At 39.0% G+C, this 18,534-nt stretch overlaps 1 protein-coding gene across 8 annotated transcripts in view; it reads right to left on the bottom strand.

Annotated features, from left to right (window-relative positions):
- IFT88 (intraflagellar transport 88) overlaps positions 1 to 18,534 on the bottom strand; it is a 112,189-nt gene that overhangs the window by 42,195 nt on the left and 51,460 nt on the right. For all 8 annotated transcript variants that reach the window (XM_019652384.1, XM_019652387.1, XM_019652385.1 and 5 more), the window contains 6 exons: positions 11,315 to 11,414; positions 6,610 to 6,696; positions 5,259 to 5,445; positions 3,348 to 3,456; positions 995 to 1,145; positions 393 to 508 (listed from right to left, as the gene is read on the bottom strand). In XM_019652384.1, the coding sequence (XP_019507929.1) occupies positions 393 to 508; positions 995 to 1,145; positions 3,348 to 3,456; positions 5,259 to 5,445; positions 6,610 to 6,696; positions 11,315 to 11,414 (750 nt within the window). The remainder of the gene's footprint in view (positions 1 to 392; positions 509 to 994; positions 1,146 to 3,347; positions 3,457 to 5,258; positions 5,446 to 6,609; positions 6,697 to 11,314; positions 11,415 to 18,534) is intronic.

Below are 18,534 nucleotides of genomic sequence, written 5' to 3' on the forward strand. Positions count from 1 at the left end.
GTCAAGGGATTTGTAATAGATATGTATGATATTGGGGGGAAATGGGGTGGCAGATTGGGGGAGGGGGGTTGTCACTTCAAGGGGTAAAAAGTATAACTATTGCACTGTGTTGTACAGCTGAAACTAATTCTAAAATGTGTATTTCATAATAAAAAATGATTTAATGAAAGAAAAAAAGTACCTTAAAGCAGGTATTTTTGAAACTTTTGCATAAAAAGGAAATATATTTGTCACAATAAAGACCAAGTAAAATGGAACATAATACAAGAAAATGAACTGTTCACAAATATTTGCTCTTGAACTTAACGTGTCTGTTAGGTTCTAACAGTACGGATCATAATCAAACCCCGACAGAACACGTTTAGTTCCACACAGCTCTGACAGTCACTTACTGTATGAGAGAAGCTCTTTCGAAGTACTGAATGGCCTTCTCACAAAACTGGGTGTCGATGTAGTAGGCTCCAAGCCACTCGATGACATCAATGTTAGAAGGGAAATACCTGTATGACTGCAAAACACAGAACGCGACAGGACAATTTCAGCAGCAACGTGTAATGTACTCCCTGAACATTTTACCCATTGAATGGATTAGTGTATCCAATGTGAAATCTCTTAATAAAGAAGCAGAGCTTAATAAAGAATAAGCACTTTACAAGATCTTTCAACTATACAAGATTTAGAGAACTTAAGATTTGACACATTTTTCAACTCCTATAATATCCTTTTGATTCACTGATACATAATCTGAGTCAAATTAAATATGTAATAAAATAAAAAAGGGATGAAAATCATGCTTCAAGAGAAAAATGAATTTGTACTTTTTATTTCATTTTTTTATTAAAATTAATCAAAAATGAACTTTACATTCCAGAAATGCTTTATTTTATTTTCAATCAATATTTGTTTAAAAGCTAGTAAGCATTTTTAAATGTTATAAATTAGAAGGTCTGCTGCCTTTTTTATAACAGCTCATAAAGCTAGTAGTAGTACCCACCTCGTAGTAATACTGAAAGGCCTGGGACTTGTCCCCCTCGCTGTCATACAGCTCTCCCAGCTTAGACAGAGCTCGGGAATCCGTTGGGACAACGCTGATCAGCTGCATTAACCACTCAATAGCTTGATTGGGATCTTCCATTAATTCATATCTTGGACAATTTCAGTTAAGGGTAATACAATTTTTCTGAATTCATTGATCAATAAGCAAACCTAAAAACAACATTACAATGAAAACATTCCTTAGCCTACAGTAGTGAGCTATTTAAAACTACCTACTGCGGTATCCCCAGGCTGATGATGATGGAACCGGAGCAGCACTGCGAACACTCTTGTTCCGTGCATACACTCAGCCTTTCCTTTAGCTGCATTGCTGCCCACTAAAATCAACTCCCAGATTTCCAGTAGGATTATCAGTCTGCCATTTTGTTCAAAGCATTGTCTAAAATGTGTCCTTAATAAAAGTGCTTGAATGTTGTATTCATTATCCTACCTTCTTAACATGCTCAACACATTCAGGGAATAGTTTGATGTATTTTCCTGTGAGTTTTCCCCAATTAGATTATAAGCCCCAGACAGGGAGTTCTTTTTTATAGCTTTTGTGCCTCATAGGTCTTCTGCATACACTCAGATAACTTGTTCACACCAATTGACCACTTATTATTTTTACGCTAGATGTCTCAATGAAATAAAAAATATTCCAATCCAAAGTTTTACTGAAAAAAGTCTTCTGTTTTAATGATGGAAAAATGTGATACCATAATAAAAACATAAAAATAAGGAAATGTATTCACACCCTTAAACACATTGATTACTTCACTGGATCCAAACCCATCATGAACTAGGCACTCACTATCAGATCATTACACTGGCAGTTTCAGAGGAAATAAATGGACAAAACAAAAAGGCTAAAAGGAATAACTATGAAGCTACCTGATCTAAAACCAAAAATTATTATAGAAAACTTTTTATCTACTCTACTAAAAGTATAGCAGCTAAGACTTAAAAGTATTAATGGGATACCTCATAATATCCTTTTGTCCAAACATATTTGTATAAAATGTTTATCAAGATAATGATAACTTAAAAACCTACATAAGATTTTGATCCTTCCCAATGTTGTCAAAGCTTATTATTTTTAAAATAAGGAAAGAAATTAAAATGTTTTTCAAGTGGTGTCAAAAGCATTAAAAACGAACAGGTTTCTGCTCTTCCAACCAAGAGCGGGGGACAAAAAACAACTAAAGAAAGCTCAGAGCTGAAAAAGACACGACAACAAAAGCAATGCTTTATATTTCAGCAGCCCCCTAAACAAAATACAATCCATGAGCGGCTACTGAGGGGACAGAACGCATGAGTGAGTTCACACTAACTTTGGAGGGGAAAGGCCTTTGGAGAGTTCTATCCCTTAAACCTGTAATGTCAGCTACAATAAAGAAGACAAATCATCCAAACTTAGTAGTACTAATCGTAATAAACAATACCTTTCTTTTAATTAATAAGTTACTGCTTCAAAAATACCCTACAAGACTCAGTTAATATTCTAAAGCAACTAATTTATGTTCAATGAATAGCTTATGTGTACTCAACATGTCATACTCAATTACTTCCATGATCATTCCCCAAAATTCCTAAGTACTTTTAACCTTTAAACAATTCCTCTTACAATGCAAATGATCTTTTAAAACAGGATCAATCATCGGCTGTAAAAATGAATGAAATCTCACCATCTGTGACCACATGGATGGACCTGGAGGGGATTGTGCTGAATGGAGTATGTCAGACAGAGAAAGACAGATGCAATATGACTGTGCTTATATGTGGAATCTAAAGAACAGAGTAGGCAAACAAACAAAACAGAAACAAACTCATTGAAACAAAACAGAAACAAACTCAATGATACAGAGAACTGCTAGTCGCCAGAGGGACAGGTGTTTGGGGGCAAGGTGAGAAGGGGGAAGGGATTAAGAAGTACAATTGGTAGTTACAAAATAGTTATGAGGATGTAAAGTACAGCATAGGGAATACAGTCAATAATATTGCAACAAATATGTATAGTGCCAGGTGGGTCCTAGACTTATCAGGGGAATCACTTTGTAAATTATATAAATGTCTAACCACTATGCTGTACACCTGAAATTAATATAAAATAATTGAAAATAAATTTTAAAAAAAGAAGAAAAACAGGATCACTCAAAAAATATTTTCATCACATAGTAATTAATCTGATAGTTGGGTTTTAAAATGTTAGCCTCATCAATTACTTCACTGGTTAAGCTCATTTAATTTTAATAATGGCACTCGGGAACCAACTGAGTGAATTAGCAGCGGCCCAAGCTCAGTACATAAGATACACGTTGGCTATCTGGTACAGAACTTGGGCACTGTTCCTAAGGATCGCATGGAGCTTCAGGAAGCAGTCCAAAGCCTCTTCAAGACGGTTTAGCTTCTTATAGGTAAGGCCTTAAAAAGAAGGAGAGGAAAAAAAAAAAAGGCATAAGCAATTATCTCAAAGTAACAGAGTGAACCTTTAAAAGGACACAAATATTCACCCAGAGGAGAAAACAAAGATGAACAGAATTCCTTAAAAAACAGCAAGGTGGGGGCAGGGATGCTCCACTAATATTTGGCAGGCACCAAAATATGCTATAATATAAAACTAGTGATTTTAGAGTGTGGTGGGGAGAGGAACAGACTAACGGATTAATACAACAGAATAAACAGTTCAAGACAACTGATTATGCATAAAGAAACATTAACTCCTATTTTGAATTTACTGCTTTTGAATAAATTCAAATTTTATTTTAAAACTATATAAAAAAACCCACAAGGGCCGGCTGAGTGGCTCAGTTGGTTAAGAGCTCGCTCAAGAGTTTGAGCTCTGAGCAACAGCAGTTCGAGTCTGGCCCGAGCTGAGCAACCGCTGAGCTGCCAACAGGTGGCAGGATGGCTCAGCTAAAAAAACAAAACAAAACAAAACAAAACAAAACAAAACAAAACAAAAAACCCCACAAAGCTGTAAACTATGAAAAAATATAGGAAAAATCATGGGGTAGGGAAGGGCTCCATAAAACAATAAACAAACAAAGCCACAAATTTTCAAAAAGCCAAATTTGACTATATCAAAAATAGAAAATTCTGTTTGACAAAAGAAATTATAAAGTTAAAAATAAGGCAATGAACTAGGACAAGTATTTAAAATACATAAAGGGGATGAAGACATATCTAGGCACCTCCTGAATGAAGGCCTTTGCTGCCCACTTCTCTCTGTCAGTCAAGCTCTTTTCCCAGATACCCAAACGGGCTTACCCTCCCTCTCTTCCACTATGGCGGTAAGCGGGCACCTCCTCAGTGAGGCCCTCCTTGACTGCACCTAAAATCGCTAATCCCCCACCTCTCCCCCCCCCCAGCCCAGCCAGGGCTTCCTTCTTCCTGCTGGCAGGAGAGGAGAGGTCCACCTGCCTGATAAGCAGTTCCCCAAATGGACAGATCAGATGGCCCTGTGGCAGGGCGCCCACCATCAGCCTCACCCATGCCTCAGAGTCCCCACTCAGTGTTAGCTGCACGCTCCTGAGTATGAGGACACAGCTGGATCCTCAGACATCAGAGGAAAAGTCATAATGCGAAAGAGAATACAACAAACATGCAAACCAAAATGCAGGGAGAAGGAGAAGAAAACTGGAAGTCAAACTTCATCAATAACCCAAGACGAGACACAGCACTGCATCAAGCTGTGTTTGCAACACGGCAAACTCAGGGACAAGGAGGAATGGAACCATTTCAGGTGGCCTCCGAAAGGTAGGGAAGGGAAAGGGGTGGTGAGCCTTCAGGTCTTGTAACATTTTGTTTATTAAAACCAAGATGAACTAAATATGGCAAAATGTTAAAATGTGTTAAATATAGGTAGTAGGTACACAGGTGTTTATTTTTTCTGTATTTTTTTATTCTTGAAATTGTTCATAATTAAAAAGGAAGAAAATGAGATTTTTTTTCCCACCATCAGTTTGGCAGAAGTTCAATTACAATATCCAGTACTAGCAGGAATTCAGGAAATCAGTCAGTCTCACACACCGTGGTGGAAACAGAAATTGGAAAAGTCTCTTTACAGGGTAATATGGCAACATCTATGGAAATTTTACACAGATTAAAAACTTTAAAAATAATCTATAATCCAAGTTTTCTTTTCCACTTTTCGTTACAAGGAACTCAACTCCTCCTCCTAAGGAGTTGGAGCTCTGTAAAGCAATTTTTCCCATTTCACTTACCAATATTATAAAGTGCTTCGGTACAAGAAGAATCATTTCTTAGAGCCTCCTTATAGAATTCAGCTGCCTTCTCATAGTCACCATTTGCAAACACTGTATTCCCTTTGTTAGTGAGAGCTGATGGATTGTATCTATCAGAGTTCACAGCTAAATCTGCATAGCTGCTGGCTTGTGCAAATTCATTTTCCTAAATAAAGTACAAAATATATACAGATTCTTTAAAGTTCAACAAATATTTTTTCTGACTGTTCTGAGATTACAGATATGAAAAGCAGAAACAAATATTTTACATATCTTGGTCTTGAGGGGCTTATTCTACAAAAGGTTTGTACTCATTAAGCACTTTCAGTTACCCAAGTTTCTTATGAACGACCTCGAGTCTCATGGTTTGAATAATGTCACTATTTACGTGTAGGCGGCTCCATTCTGAATGCCCATATTCCATGTCATTACTAACTGCACACGGTGCTCCCCACGCCCCATGCCCCAGGCGCTGAAGTAGCCTTAAAGGTATCACTGTCTGACTGTCCCGTCAGCTGGGCTGCAGCGCCCACGACTGCATTTCCAACCATCAGTCATCTTGGCCCCATCTCACTGCCATCATTCACGTGCACTACACGGACATCTCCAGTCTCAGGTGGCATGGTAGCGTGTGCCCTGCCAGCTTGGCTAGGCCAGGACCTGCATTTCCAAGACTCCCATTCCCTCTGCAGTCTGTCGGAGCTGGCACAAGGGACCTTCTGGAAAGTACTGAACGGAGACGTGAAACAGTGGCCTTGCTCTCCGCAGGCCTCCTTCTGGCCATTAGATGCAGGTCTGATGTAAAATCCCATGGTCCCAGGCTGTCCTCGTCATGTCACTCCACACCCGCCGCCTCCTCCTCCTCCAACCACCCCGGGCAAGGTGAATGCTGGGGCCTGGCGGTGGATCCACGTGGAGGCAGCTGCTGCGTGAAGTCCCCCTTCGGGTGGCTGTGGGCCGTGCCTGCCACCCAGTCACTGGGTGCTGAGCTGCTCAGATCCCGAGCCCGTGCACCTTCCCCCCAGCTCCCCTAACTGTGCACGTCTCATCCCTACCCCCTGGCCCCATAGCACTCAGCGATTGCCTCCGGACCCAACTTCTGAACAACAGATAAACTCACATATCACAGAACTGACCCTTCAAAAGTTTACTATTCGGTGACATTTATTATAATACCTTTCCTCTCCAGTTTCTCTCGGTGGCAAAGGATTCTCAAAGTAAGAAATCACTGCAGGGTGGGGGTCAAATCAGGAGCCTCTCTTCAGGTAGGAATTTAGCAACAGAAAAATACCACAGTATCAACTCTTACTTTTAAAAAACTAAAACTTACCAAATAATATAGGAATGACAGGTTGGTTGCAGCTGCACTTTTCACTCTACTGTCCTTTTTTTCAAACATTTTTAAGGTCTCTACAGCCTAGAAATAAAATATCTGAAAGTTATCACCATTGTAATGACAGTATTCTGGCTTAGGTTGAGGAAAAGCTCAGCATCTGAGTGTAAGACCAGGGGAGAACACAAGACAGGTGGATTAATATGTTTAAGAAAACAGATGACAAGGTGAGACTTTCATTTGAGCATTAACAAATTCCTAAAAAGAATAAAATGACACTAAAAATACAATAACTGAAGACCACAGTAGATGTGCTTAATGGCAGATCAGACACAGCTGAAGAGAGCCTGTGAGCCCTGTGAACACAGTGTGCTGTTTATCCTGCACAATGGGTGGGCAGTGAGGTTTTACCTCAGAGACATGACCCAATTTTCCCTTTACAAAATAATTCTAGAATTTCTGCTTCTGGCAATCAGAGGCCAGCCTATAGAAAGACCATTTTCCTACAGAGAACAATTAGAAAAGTTAGGTCAAACCTAACTAGAAATATTTTTTGAAGGTCAAACACTGGAGAGCTACTGAGGAAACCAGGGTTTGAAGGTCAAGATCCTAAGAAATGTTGACTAAGTAAGTACAGCAAAAGAAAAGGGAAAAGAACGTTCTTAGGGAAGAACATAAGAGACACGCGGGAACACGGTGAGAAGGTCTCACATAAACACAACTGGAATCCCAGAAAGGGAAGAAAGACTAGAGGCTGAGAATTTCCCAAAACTGATGACAGAAAATCATTCTGGAAGTATTACAAACACAGTCTGATTATATAATTACATTTTCAATCCATGAGAAACCAAAATACATTTTAGCCACCTGGAGGGCTGAGATAATCCTAACCAAACAGGACATCTGCAGTGGTCAGACAGCTTGCCTGAAAAGTGAATGAGCACTCAGCCTGGAAATTACTGAGAAATTTCTGGGGGGGAAAAAAAAAGTAGAGAAATACGGGGCTTTCCTTCCTTCCTCTGAAATACATTTCCTAAGGAAACCGCTTGGCCTCATGGTGCCTCCTGCTCCTGGAGAAAACCGCACTTGGACTCCTACAGTGGCCGTCAGTTGTCACTGTGGGAAACAGCTGACCAAGTCAGACCTGTGTACTGTGCAAGTGTCTGGCCTCATGTGAAGCGCCACTGAACAAGTGGTCTCACTTTTATTTAATGGTAGGAGACTTTAAAATACCAGATTTCATAAAGCTTGGTTATAATATGAGGAAATAACTACTCTTTCACAGGGTTTTTGAAGAAAACTTTAAAGAAAACTGTTGGGACTTTCTAGGTCAGCAGTTTATAATTTCACAAAATAAACACTGGAAGAAAAAACCCAAACATTTGAGATTCTCTCTCCCACTTACGTTCTTGGAAGGGTCTTCTCTAAAACTGCTGCGAAGCTCCCAACAGTGACCTGGGAAGTGACTGCGGCTTGTCCTGCCCACCTTGTGTCCTGCCCACACTGACTCCCTCAGCGTCCACACCACTCACAGAAAAGTCACTTTTCTGAGTCTACTCTATCAGCCGCATTTCACTTTGAATACGAATTGAGATGTTTCCACCTTTACTTTTGGATGGTGTCACAAATGTATATGCTAATGTAAAACACAAAGGCACATGAACAGGAATAACTCACATATCCATTAGCCTCTTTGGAGCCAAGTGACACGAAACAAAGCTGCTGTCTAGTATTTATGACAGCCGTTAGGCCTCACCAAACAAGCTAACAAACAGCAATTTAAAAAGCTGAACAGTAGTCTCTATCGTTCCTTTTAGAAACAGCTATTCATATTAGAGTCAAGGAAATGTGTTGGGTTTTTAAATTCTGATATTTGCTAATTTGTGGCTCATTAGTAATAATACATTAAGACTACATTTAATACCAAGTTATTCTCCCCAAAAGGTTACTATAAAAAGCAACGCAATTTAAATCTAAAGCTATTACTTAAAAGAAATACCAAAAGTATCCTGAATTTAAAACATCCATTTAAAAACATCTGACAGAATAAAAACATAGTTCATATTTTTAGTTTCTAAACTACAAACTATTCTAAAAAGCCTATTTAATTATTCTAATAAAAGGAACATTCTCAGGTATTTTTGGCTATGAAATGAGCTGTTTTCATAACTGTTCTTTGTAAGTTCAAAGAATGCGTCTCCAACATTTCTGTCTCATTTACAAATGAACCTGATAAAAGTCCACTTAATAAAGTTAAATTTAGTTGTAAATGGCAAAACAAATCATCAAAATAAACATTGTTGGTTTGGGTTGTTGTTTTCAAAAACCACTGGAAAATAGATATATCTTTGTTTTGTTTTCCTTTCCTGGCGGATGCCATCCATCTAGCTACTGCCTTCAGCATGCCACTGTGTCTGTCTCACACTATCAGTGACCTTCAGACCACACTGCGTACTTCATTCCACCCACCTTTGGCTTTTTAGCAGACCTCCTTCTCATTACAAAGCTGACTACACAACAACCCTATCATCACAAAGAACCCGGCTCTGAGAATTCAGCATCTTTTCTTAAAAAAGTGTTTGGCGTTAACTATAGAGTTATATCCTTATGTAAGAAAGCATACATTTTTCTCTTTTACTTTGAATTGTAAATAGTCTTCATTAAATGATCATTATGAGGTATGTCAGTCCAATACTTTTTAACCTAATAGTGTTCCTTTCAAACTAAGATTGTATTATACCCAATTTCATCATACTTACAATATACAAACAAAAGAAACACAAAGAAAGCAGCAATGTTGAAAAGAAAGCAGAAATTACATTTTAAAACACAGGTAAACTAATTGGTATTAAACTCTTGAAAAAGCAAATTAAAAAAAGATATTTTGAATGAGGATAGCTAGGAAATCAGCAAACAATAAAATTTGGGTTAAAAATGAGTTTTAGTATGGAAAAATTCGAGTTTACACCTTAAAGGATATAGTTTTAAACATGACCTTTAGAAAGATATAGTTATCTTTCTAAAAAGACCATTTAAAAATAAAGTATCAACGGCCAACCAGGTGGCTCAGTTGGTTAGAGCACAAGCTCTGAGCAACAGGGTTGCTGGTTCAATTCCTGCACGAGCCAGTGAGCTGTGTCCTTCCACCCCATCTGCTCAGCAACTGGACTTGGAGCTGAGCTACGCTCTCCACAACTAAGTTTGAAGGACAACAACTTGACTTGGAAATGATTGGTCCTAGAAAAACACAATGTTCCCCTTCTCCAATTCCCCAATAAAATCTTTAAAAATAAATAAAATAAAGTATCAAGAGAAAACTGGTAAACATGGTTTTCCCTATTTTGTCACCTATAACAGTACTTGCACACACACACACACGTTATTTTTTGCGTCGCAAGTGACTTCAGCAGGATAACAAGCACCAATTTATCCACTTACCTGTCACTGAAAACGCCTGACAGCAGCATCAGAGAGCTTTTAGTGGTATTTTTAATGAGCAAGGGTGTGATGATCAAATGACTGAACAGATATAAAGACCCTCTGAAAAGTCTTTTTAGTGCTTTACAGATGCTAAAACAATTTTAAGCATCAAAATTCATCTACACAATGGGACCTGCGCAGAGGGCTGCACTGCAGCAACCACAGTCACAGCATGGATGCCTGGGCAGGCTTGTCCTACTGTCCCGTCTTGGAGCAGAGGCGTCTGTCACTTCCAGTGTCTCCTAGACGGAAGGCAGGTCCTTCACTGGAAGATAGGACGTAGGAAAGATATAGTGGCTCTCTGGGGGATCTAAACCTGGAGTAGCTGAGTTTTCTAGTGGCCAGAACATGTGACACTAACCAATGGTTTTATAAGCTAGGATAGCTAGTTTGATTCCGTTTATTCTCTTTTGTCCCCTCCGCCCCCCTTTAGTCTTCTGGTTTTGTTACAACTATGTCTCACCCATCCCACCTCCACCTGAGGTAACAGTTAGCGAGGCAGCAGTGAGAGCTCCTGGCCGGTTCTGAAACCATGATTAGCAATGGGACCCTTTTATGCCCAATGCAAATCAATGAGTAAACCCAGCAGACCAGAGATACAACAGGACAGCTGCCCTGGTGCAGTGGGTGGAAGCCTTGGGCTGCTATTTGAGCTCTCCTGGCCTTCCCTCTCATTCACATCATACTTGATTTTGAATCACCCAGGAGCTTCAGCGAACAGCTAGAAAGCCTCTAGGACAGCGGTTCTCAACCTGTGGGTCGCGACCCCTTTGGGGGTCGAATGACCCTTTCACAGGGGTCGCCTAAGATCAGAAAACAAAAAGATATTTACATTACAATTCATAACAGTAGCAAAATTACAGTTATAGAGTAGCAACGAAAATAATTTTATGGTTGCACAGTTCCACAACATAAGAAACTGTATTAAGGGGTCGCAGCATTAGGAAGGTTGAGAACCGCTGCTCTAGGAGAAAGCTGACCTCTGGACTAGGATATGCTGCAGAAATATAGCAACCAATCATGCTTCACATGGAAAGCATTTACATTTTTAAAGAAACAGGACAAGCAAGTCAAAACAGGACAAACCACACTAATGGAATTATGTTAAGACAGAAATCACTCAACTTCAGAATAATCAGATAACATTATTCTAGACAGGAGTTTCCCATATTATTGCTTTGACCAATTAACATGAAATTTCATCTAATATTTTTAAGCTTACCTGGTTAAAGTCTTTCTGTCTCAGGTACGTAATTGCCTTGTTTATTTCCAGGTCATTTGCCAGCTCTACATATTGAGAGGCTTTTACAACTTCAACACACCTATAATGTAAAGTGCAAAAAAGGTTGCTTTATTCTGTTTTAGTACATTTATGCTGTTGGTGGTTTTCTTAAATGTGACTTTTCAAAAAAATGGTTAAGTGCCCCTAGTGTTATGCAAGGCTAAGCATTTGATTTCTTCCAATATAGGCATTAAGTTGCTGAATTCTTCTGTTCTAAACTAATTTTTCATCCAATTTTTCATTAGTTTTCTGTCACTTCTAATTATTTATGGTATTTTTAATAAAATTAGATTGATATCTATGTTCTGATTTGGGGATTTATTAAAACAATTTCAATTCCTAACAGGTAAAATTGTTTCTATATTTTTTTCATCTTAAATGCTCTGATGGTGAAAAAGACTCTCTAGAACTTGTAGAATGTATTTAATTTTTTTGTGTGTCCAGACTTGAGCAGACTACAGTACGGTTGTTCCCCAAAGCACACAGAACATCTGTTTTTAACTGTATGTTAGGCACTGTGCAATTCCTTTATAATCATAACCACATTTAATCCTTACCACAACCTGAAAGACAGGCAGCATGTCTACTTTACAGATAGGAAAAGAGAAGACCTGAGATCACACAAGTAGAAAACTGTCAGGTAAGAATCACAACCCAATTTCTGTTGATACCAAAGCCCACTGCACCAAGACTAATGTTCTTAAAATTGAGGTCAATCAAAATCAATTTAGAATTAACCGGATTAATTAACAGGATTAATTTTAAATAAGGAGCATGAGACTTATTTTTAAAAAAACAGAATAGAAAAAAATATCAGTGGGCATTATACATAATAAGGACAAGGACCATTTCATGACACTTCTTTCAGTACACAGTGTAAAACACATCTCTTACTGAAGGTCTGGTTAAAAAAATGTTTCAAAGCCACTGGCCTAGACCAATAATTTAAGACCATTAAAGCAGAAGATTCCTTTCAAACAGAATCCTTTTTAAACCTCGACTTATAAAAGAGGCCCTCTGCTTGATGTGGGAGAGAGGACTTGAAGCCCTGCCTGCTCAGTGCCCCTTCAGTGAGTCTGTCAGCCCCACCAGCAAAATAGCTTGTAGACACAGTAATGGAACCTCAAGGCTCCAAGAAAAGAATTTAGAGACACTGCTTCAGTAATGTATCCAGCAAACATTCATTGAATGTCTACGGTATGTCAGACGTTATATTTGGGACGGGGGCTATAAGGATAAACGAGATATCGTCCATGCTCTAGTGGGGGAAGTGCAGCTGTGAGCTGAGTTGTGTGTGCAAACTGCTAGAAAGGCATGCAAGAATACAGGGACGGGGGCCCTAAAGCGTTCTAGACATACCTGGGCTCAGGTTGAAGAACAAGGAAGAACTGACCTGACACAAAGGGAAAGGGCACCCAGGAATAGGGAACTGCATGTGCACTAATGTAGGAGGCCAGGGAGGCAGAAGCTGTTTAAGCAATGCATTCATTCACCACAGTGCTGTTAACAAGCCAAGGGCTTGAAGACAAATGCACCCTGCTCGCCTCCTGCCTTTCTCAAATGGAGTTCTGCAAAGGAATGCAGCCCTACAGAAAAGGATTTGCATCACTCTCCTCAATTTTCCTAAGGACAGTACCTAGCCCCCACCCGTTCTAGATGCACAGGATGTCTTAGAACCCACAGGTTTAATTATCTTGAGGAATCTATATGAAAAGGGCTGCCAGCACTTGGACCTTTGAGAACACTCTTCTCTTCACTTAGAATGCCCCCCCTTCCCTTATCCTTACTAATCCTTTACTTTCAACAAGTTCCATGTGCCTCCTGGACATTCAAATGTATTATTACCCCAGGCCGCCAATACACCCCAGCACCAGGCCAGCCCTCACACCCCAGAATAGAGGCCAGCTCCCATGGACCTAGGCTCCTGGTGCACCTAAATGCCGTAATCACCCCCTGCAGACCCAAACTCCAGGCTAGCCTGTGAGGCCCCAGGTTACAGGCCAGACTCCAGGCTTGCTCCAGTGCCAGGCTGGTTCCCATGGCCCTAGCCTCCTGCAAAACCAGGCTCATGGTCTGTCCCAGTAGCAGACCACCCTCTGAGGACCTAGATGCTGAGCCCACCCCAAGGGCCCCCAGTGCCTGATTGGCCCGGGGGACTCAGAATTCTGGTCTGTCCACACAGGCTGAGGTCTCAGCCCCATCACCACAGATTCAAGCACAGGGCCCACCCCACTGAACCCAGGCACTACACTGATCCCTGTGTACCTAGCAGCAGGCCTGCCCACCTACTGACCCAGGCACCAGACCCATCCACACAAGTACTCCAGGAGCAAGCCTGCCCACAGACAATACCAGATGGTCCACCCAGAATCTCTGGGCAGGCTGACTGGTGAGGAGCTTTGCCCAACAAACCAGTCTATAAAGACTGAAAGAGGTGCCCACTTCCTTAAATGCACAGACACCAACACAAGGACCAAGGATCATAAATAATCCATGATATACTTCACCACCAAAAGAAACTAAGAAATCCCAATGCCTGATGCTAAAAAGTGGAAATCTTTGAACTGACAAAGAATTCAGAATAATCCTCTTAAAGAAATTCAGTGAATTATAAGAAAACAGATAGACAACTAAAGGAAATTAGGAATACAATGCATGAATAAATAAATTCAAAAAAGAAATAGAAACCAAAAAAAAAAAAAACCCACACCAGAAATGCTAGAGTTGAAGAATACAATAACTGAACTGAAGAATTCATAAAAAGCTTCAACAGAATACTCACAGCAAAAGAATTAGTGAACTAGAAGTCAGGTCATTTAAATCCTCTAATCAGAGGAGCAAAATAATAAAAAAAATGAAAAAGAGTAAAAAAAGCCTATGTGATTTATGGAATACCATTAAAAGAAACAATCTACACATTAGTGGAGCCCTGGGAGGAGAAGAGAAGGAAAAAAGGGGCAGAAAGCTTATTTAAAGAAATAATGGTAAGACCTTACCAAATCTGGGGAGAGATTTGGACATCCAAGTTCATGATGCTAATAGATAACCCCAAAATTCCAACCCCAAACAATCTTCTCCAAGACACATTATAATAAAACTATCCAAAATCAAAGACAAAGAGAGAATTTTAAAATCAGCAAGGGAAAAAACTTCCTAATATATAAGGGAACCCTCATAAGGCTATCAGCAGATTTCTTAACAGAAACCTTGCAGGCCAGGAGAAGTGGGATGATATATTCAAAATATTGAAAGAAAAAAAAATTTCCAAACAAAAATACTTTAGCTGGCAAAGCTTTCTTTTAAAATGGGACAGACTTACTCAAATGAACACAAGCTGAGGGAATTCATCACTACTAGACTTGCTTTACAATAAATGCTGAAAGGAGCTCTTCAAGATAAAATAAAAGGATGCTAATTAATAACATGAAAATACAAAATATATTGGAAAAGGTAACAATATAGTTAAATTCAGAAATTCAGAATACTATAATATTGTAATATGGTGGTGTATTAATCACTTAACTCTAGTATAAAGATCAAAAGACAAAAGTATTAAAAATAACTACAGCTATAATAATTTATTAATGGATACACAATATAAAAAGAGATAATTGTGAAATCAAAAACAAAATTATGGGGGGCTGGCCGAGTGGCGCGATGGTTAAAAACTGGCTTGGGACGCCAGAGGGCCCTGGTTGGGATCCCACATATGAGGGCCAGTGACACTGCCCTCCACAGCTAAGATGCTGAACAACAGCTCAACCTGGAGCTGGGCTGCCGTGAGTCGCCGGAGACGGCATGGGCTGCAGCCCCTGTGGCAGTGGGTTGCCATGGGCTACCGTGTGTAGCCAGCAGCCAGCGTGAGTGGCCAGCAGCCGCAGTGAGCGGCCATCCAGAAGCCGGCGACTGATCTGCCTCGCCCAGGAAGAGCACAATGATGGTGCCAAATTGGGTCAGTGAAGCAACGTCCTCCACAACTAGACTGAAGAACAGAACGACAGCAACTTGTCTGTTCCCCTTCCCCCAATTCCCCAGCGCTGTTCCCATCCCCCCAATTCCCCAATAAAAATCTTTAAAAAAAAAAATTATGGGGTAGCTTTCATATCGATCCAAGTTAAGTTATTAGCTTAAAATAGACTGTTATAAGAAGTTTTATGTAAGCAAAAACCTACACAAAGACAGAAGGGAAGCAAACAATACCACTGTACCCCAAACAATACCACTGTAACCCCAAAATTCACAAAGAAAGACAGCAAAAGAGAATGGAGGAAGAGGGAACAAGGCAACTACAAAACAACCAGAATACAATATGATGTACCTCTCAGTAATTACTAATTAATAATTATGTATCAACATCCTTACCTATCAAAAATTACTATAAGTGTAAATGGATTAAATTATCCAAATAAAAAATGTAGTGTCTGAATGGATTAAAAAACAAGTCCTCAGTATATTCTGTCTACAACTCACTTCAGCTTTAAGGACACATGTAGGCTCAAGGTGAAGGGAGGGGAAAAAAAATATTGCATGTAATGGAAAAACCAAAAGAGAGCCACAGTAGCTATACTTGTATCAGGCAAATAGACTTTAAGTCAAAACCAGTAACAGAAAACAAAAAAGATCAATGTAGAACAATAAAAAGATCTATTCATCAAGAAGATATAACAACCATAAGCATACATGTATTTAATATCACAACACCAAAATATGTTAAGCAAATCTGAAGGGAGACATAGACAATACAATAATAGTAGGAAATTTCAATACTCCACTTTCAACAATGGATAGATCATCCAAACACAAATCAATAAGGAAGCATTGGACTTGAACTACATCTTAGGCCAAATTGACCTAAGAGATATATAGAATATTCCATCCAATAGCAGCAGAATACACATTCTTCTAAGTGCACATAAAACATTCTCCAGGACAGATCATACGTTAGGTCATAAAGCAAACCTTAGCAAATGTAAGAAGACTGAAATCATATCAAGTATCTTTTTTGACCATAATGGTATGATACTTTAAATCAGTAACAAGAGGAAAACTGGCAAATTCATAAATACATAAAAATTAAAAATCACACCCCAGAACAACCAGTGAGTAAAAGAGGACATCAAAAGGGAGATTAAAAAATATCTTGAAACAAATAAAATGAAAACAAAACATAACAAAACTTATGGGATGCAGCAAAAGAAGTTCCAAGAGGGAAGTTTATAGCAATAAATCCCTACATTAAAAAAAAAATCATAAGAAAACAACCTAACTTTAAGCCTCAAGGAACTAAACAAACAAACAAAACAAAACACTAAACTCAAAGTTATCAGAAAGAAATTTAAAAAAAGACCAGAGCAGAAATAAATGAAACAAACTAGAAAAACAATTGAAAAGATCAACTAAGGGCTGTTTTTTTATTAAAGATAGACAAATCTTCAGCTAGATTATCTAAGAAAAGAAGAGAGCAGACTCAAATACATAAAATCATAAATGAAAACCATAAAACTCCTAGAAAAAAAAACAAGCCAAAAGCTCCTTGACATTAATCTTGGCAATGACTTTTTGGATAAGACATCTAAAGCACAAGGGGCAAAATAAAAACTAAATGAGTGGGACTATATGAAACTAAAAAGGTTCTGCACAAGAAAAGAAACCATCAACAAAATGTAAAGACAACCTACAGAATAAGAGAAAATATTTTCAAGTCATATATTGATAAGGGGGTAACATCTAAAATACTTATATAAATAAGTCATACAACTCAATAGCAAAAAACCCCAAATAATCCAATTTAAAAAATGGGCAAAGGACCTGAACAAACTTTTTTTCCAAAGAAGATATTCAAATAGCCAATAGGTACATGAAAAGATACTCAACATCACCGATCACCAGAGAAATGCAAATCAAAACCACAAGATGCCACCTCTCAACTATTAGAATGGCCATCATCAAAAAGATAAGACATAACAAATGCTGGTGAAAATGTGGAGGAAAGGGAGCACCTTGTGCACTGTTGGTGAGACTATAAATTGTTGAAGCCACTATGGAAAACTGTATGTGGGTGTCTCTCAAAAAATTAAAAATAAAACTACCATATGGTCCAGCAACTCTCCTTCTTGGTATTTATCTGAAGGAAACAAAATCACTATGTGGAAGAGCTATCTGTACCCCCATGTTCCCTGCAGTATTATTTATAATTATGCTGATATGGAAACAACCTAAGTGTCCATCGAAAGATAAGTGGATTAAAAATGTGGTATGTAGGTGTATACACATACATATATACCTACATACCATACAACATTTAAAAAACACACATATATGTATATGTACACGCACACACACAATGGAATACTATTCAGCTATAAAAATGGAAACCCTGCCATTTGTGACACATGGATGAACACTGAGGGCATTACGCTGTGTGCAATAAGTCATACAGAAAGAAAAATACTGTATGTTCTCACTCATATGTGGAATCTACAGTGGAAAAGAGAATGCTGGCTGCCAGGTGCTAAGAGGTGAGGGAAAAGGGGAGATGTTGGGAGCCGTCTGGGGCACTGCGTTATGGTTGGTCTTGTGATGTCTCATGCCACAGAAATCCAAATTAAAAATAAACATTGCCTGAAGCCCTGGCAAGAGAATGTGCTTACCCCCACAAGAGTAGCTTATTTCCCCATAAGTTTCCCTGCTATTATGATATGCATAAAGTGTTAATGCTTCGTAGAATTTATAAGATATTACTAATAACTAAATAAAAATTAGTAAAGACTTGCTCTCTGCAAGCTGCTAGCTCTTCATGATTATGAAATAAAAATAGCTCTTAGTGAGACAAACCATTTCCTGCTGACATTAACAGATATACCCCACAGCCTATACTTTCAGACATAACAGGATATTTCTAAGTAAGTAGACTACTGTTAAGAAATGTATTGCAAAAATAATGACTCCCTCCCCCTCCCTGGGGGGGAAAAACAGCTTGCTAGCAAAACTGTAATCATCACCCCTTAGAAAATAAGTGACCTCAGCCTAAAGCAAATGTATGTAACCAGTATATAAGAAAAACGCTGTGCCTTGAATAAAGACGACTTCCCTCTTTTAATCATAAGTGAAAAACTCTGTCTCAGTCTCTCTCTCTCTCTCTCTCTCTCTCTCTCCCTCCC

This window comes from Hipposideros armiger, unplaced genomic scaffold, assembly GCF_001890085.2.
Source record: "Hipposideros armiger isolate ML-2016 unplaced genomic scaffold, ASM189008v1 scaffold_178, whole genome shotgun sequence".
In the NCBI taxonomy this organism is placed as follows: Eukaryota; Metazoa; Chordata; class Mammalia; order Chiroptera; family Hipposideridae; genus Hipposideros; species Hipposideros armiger.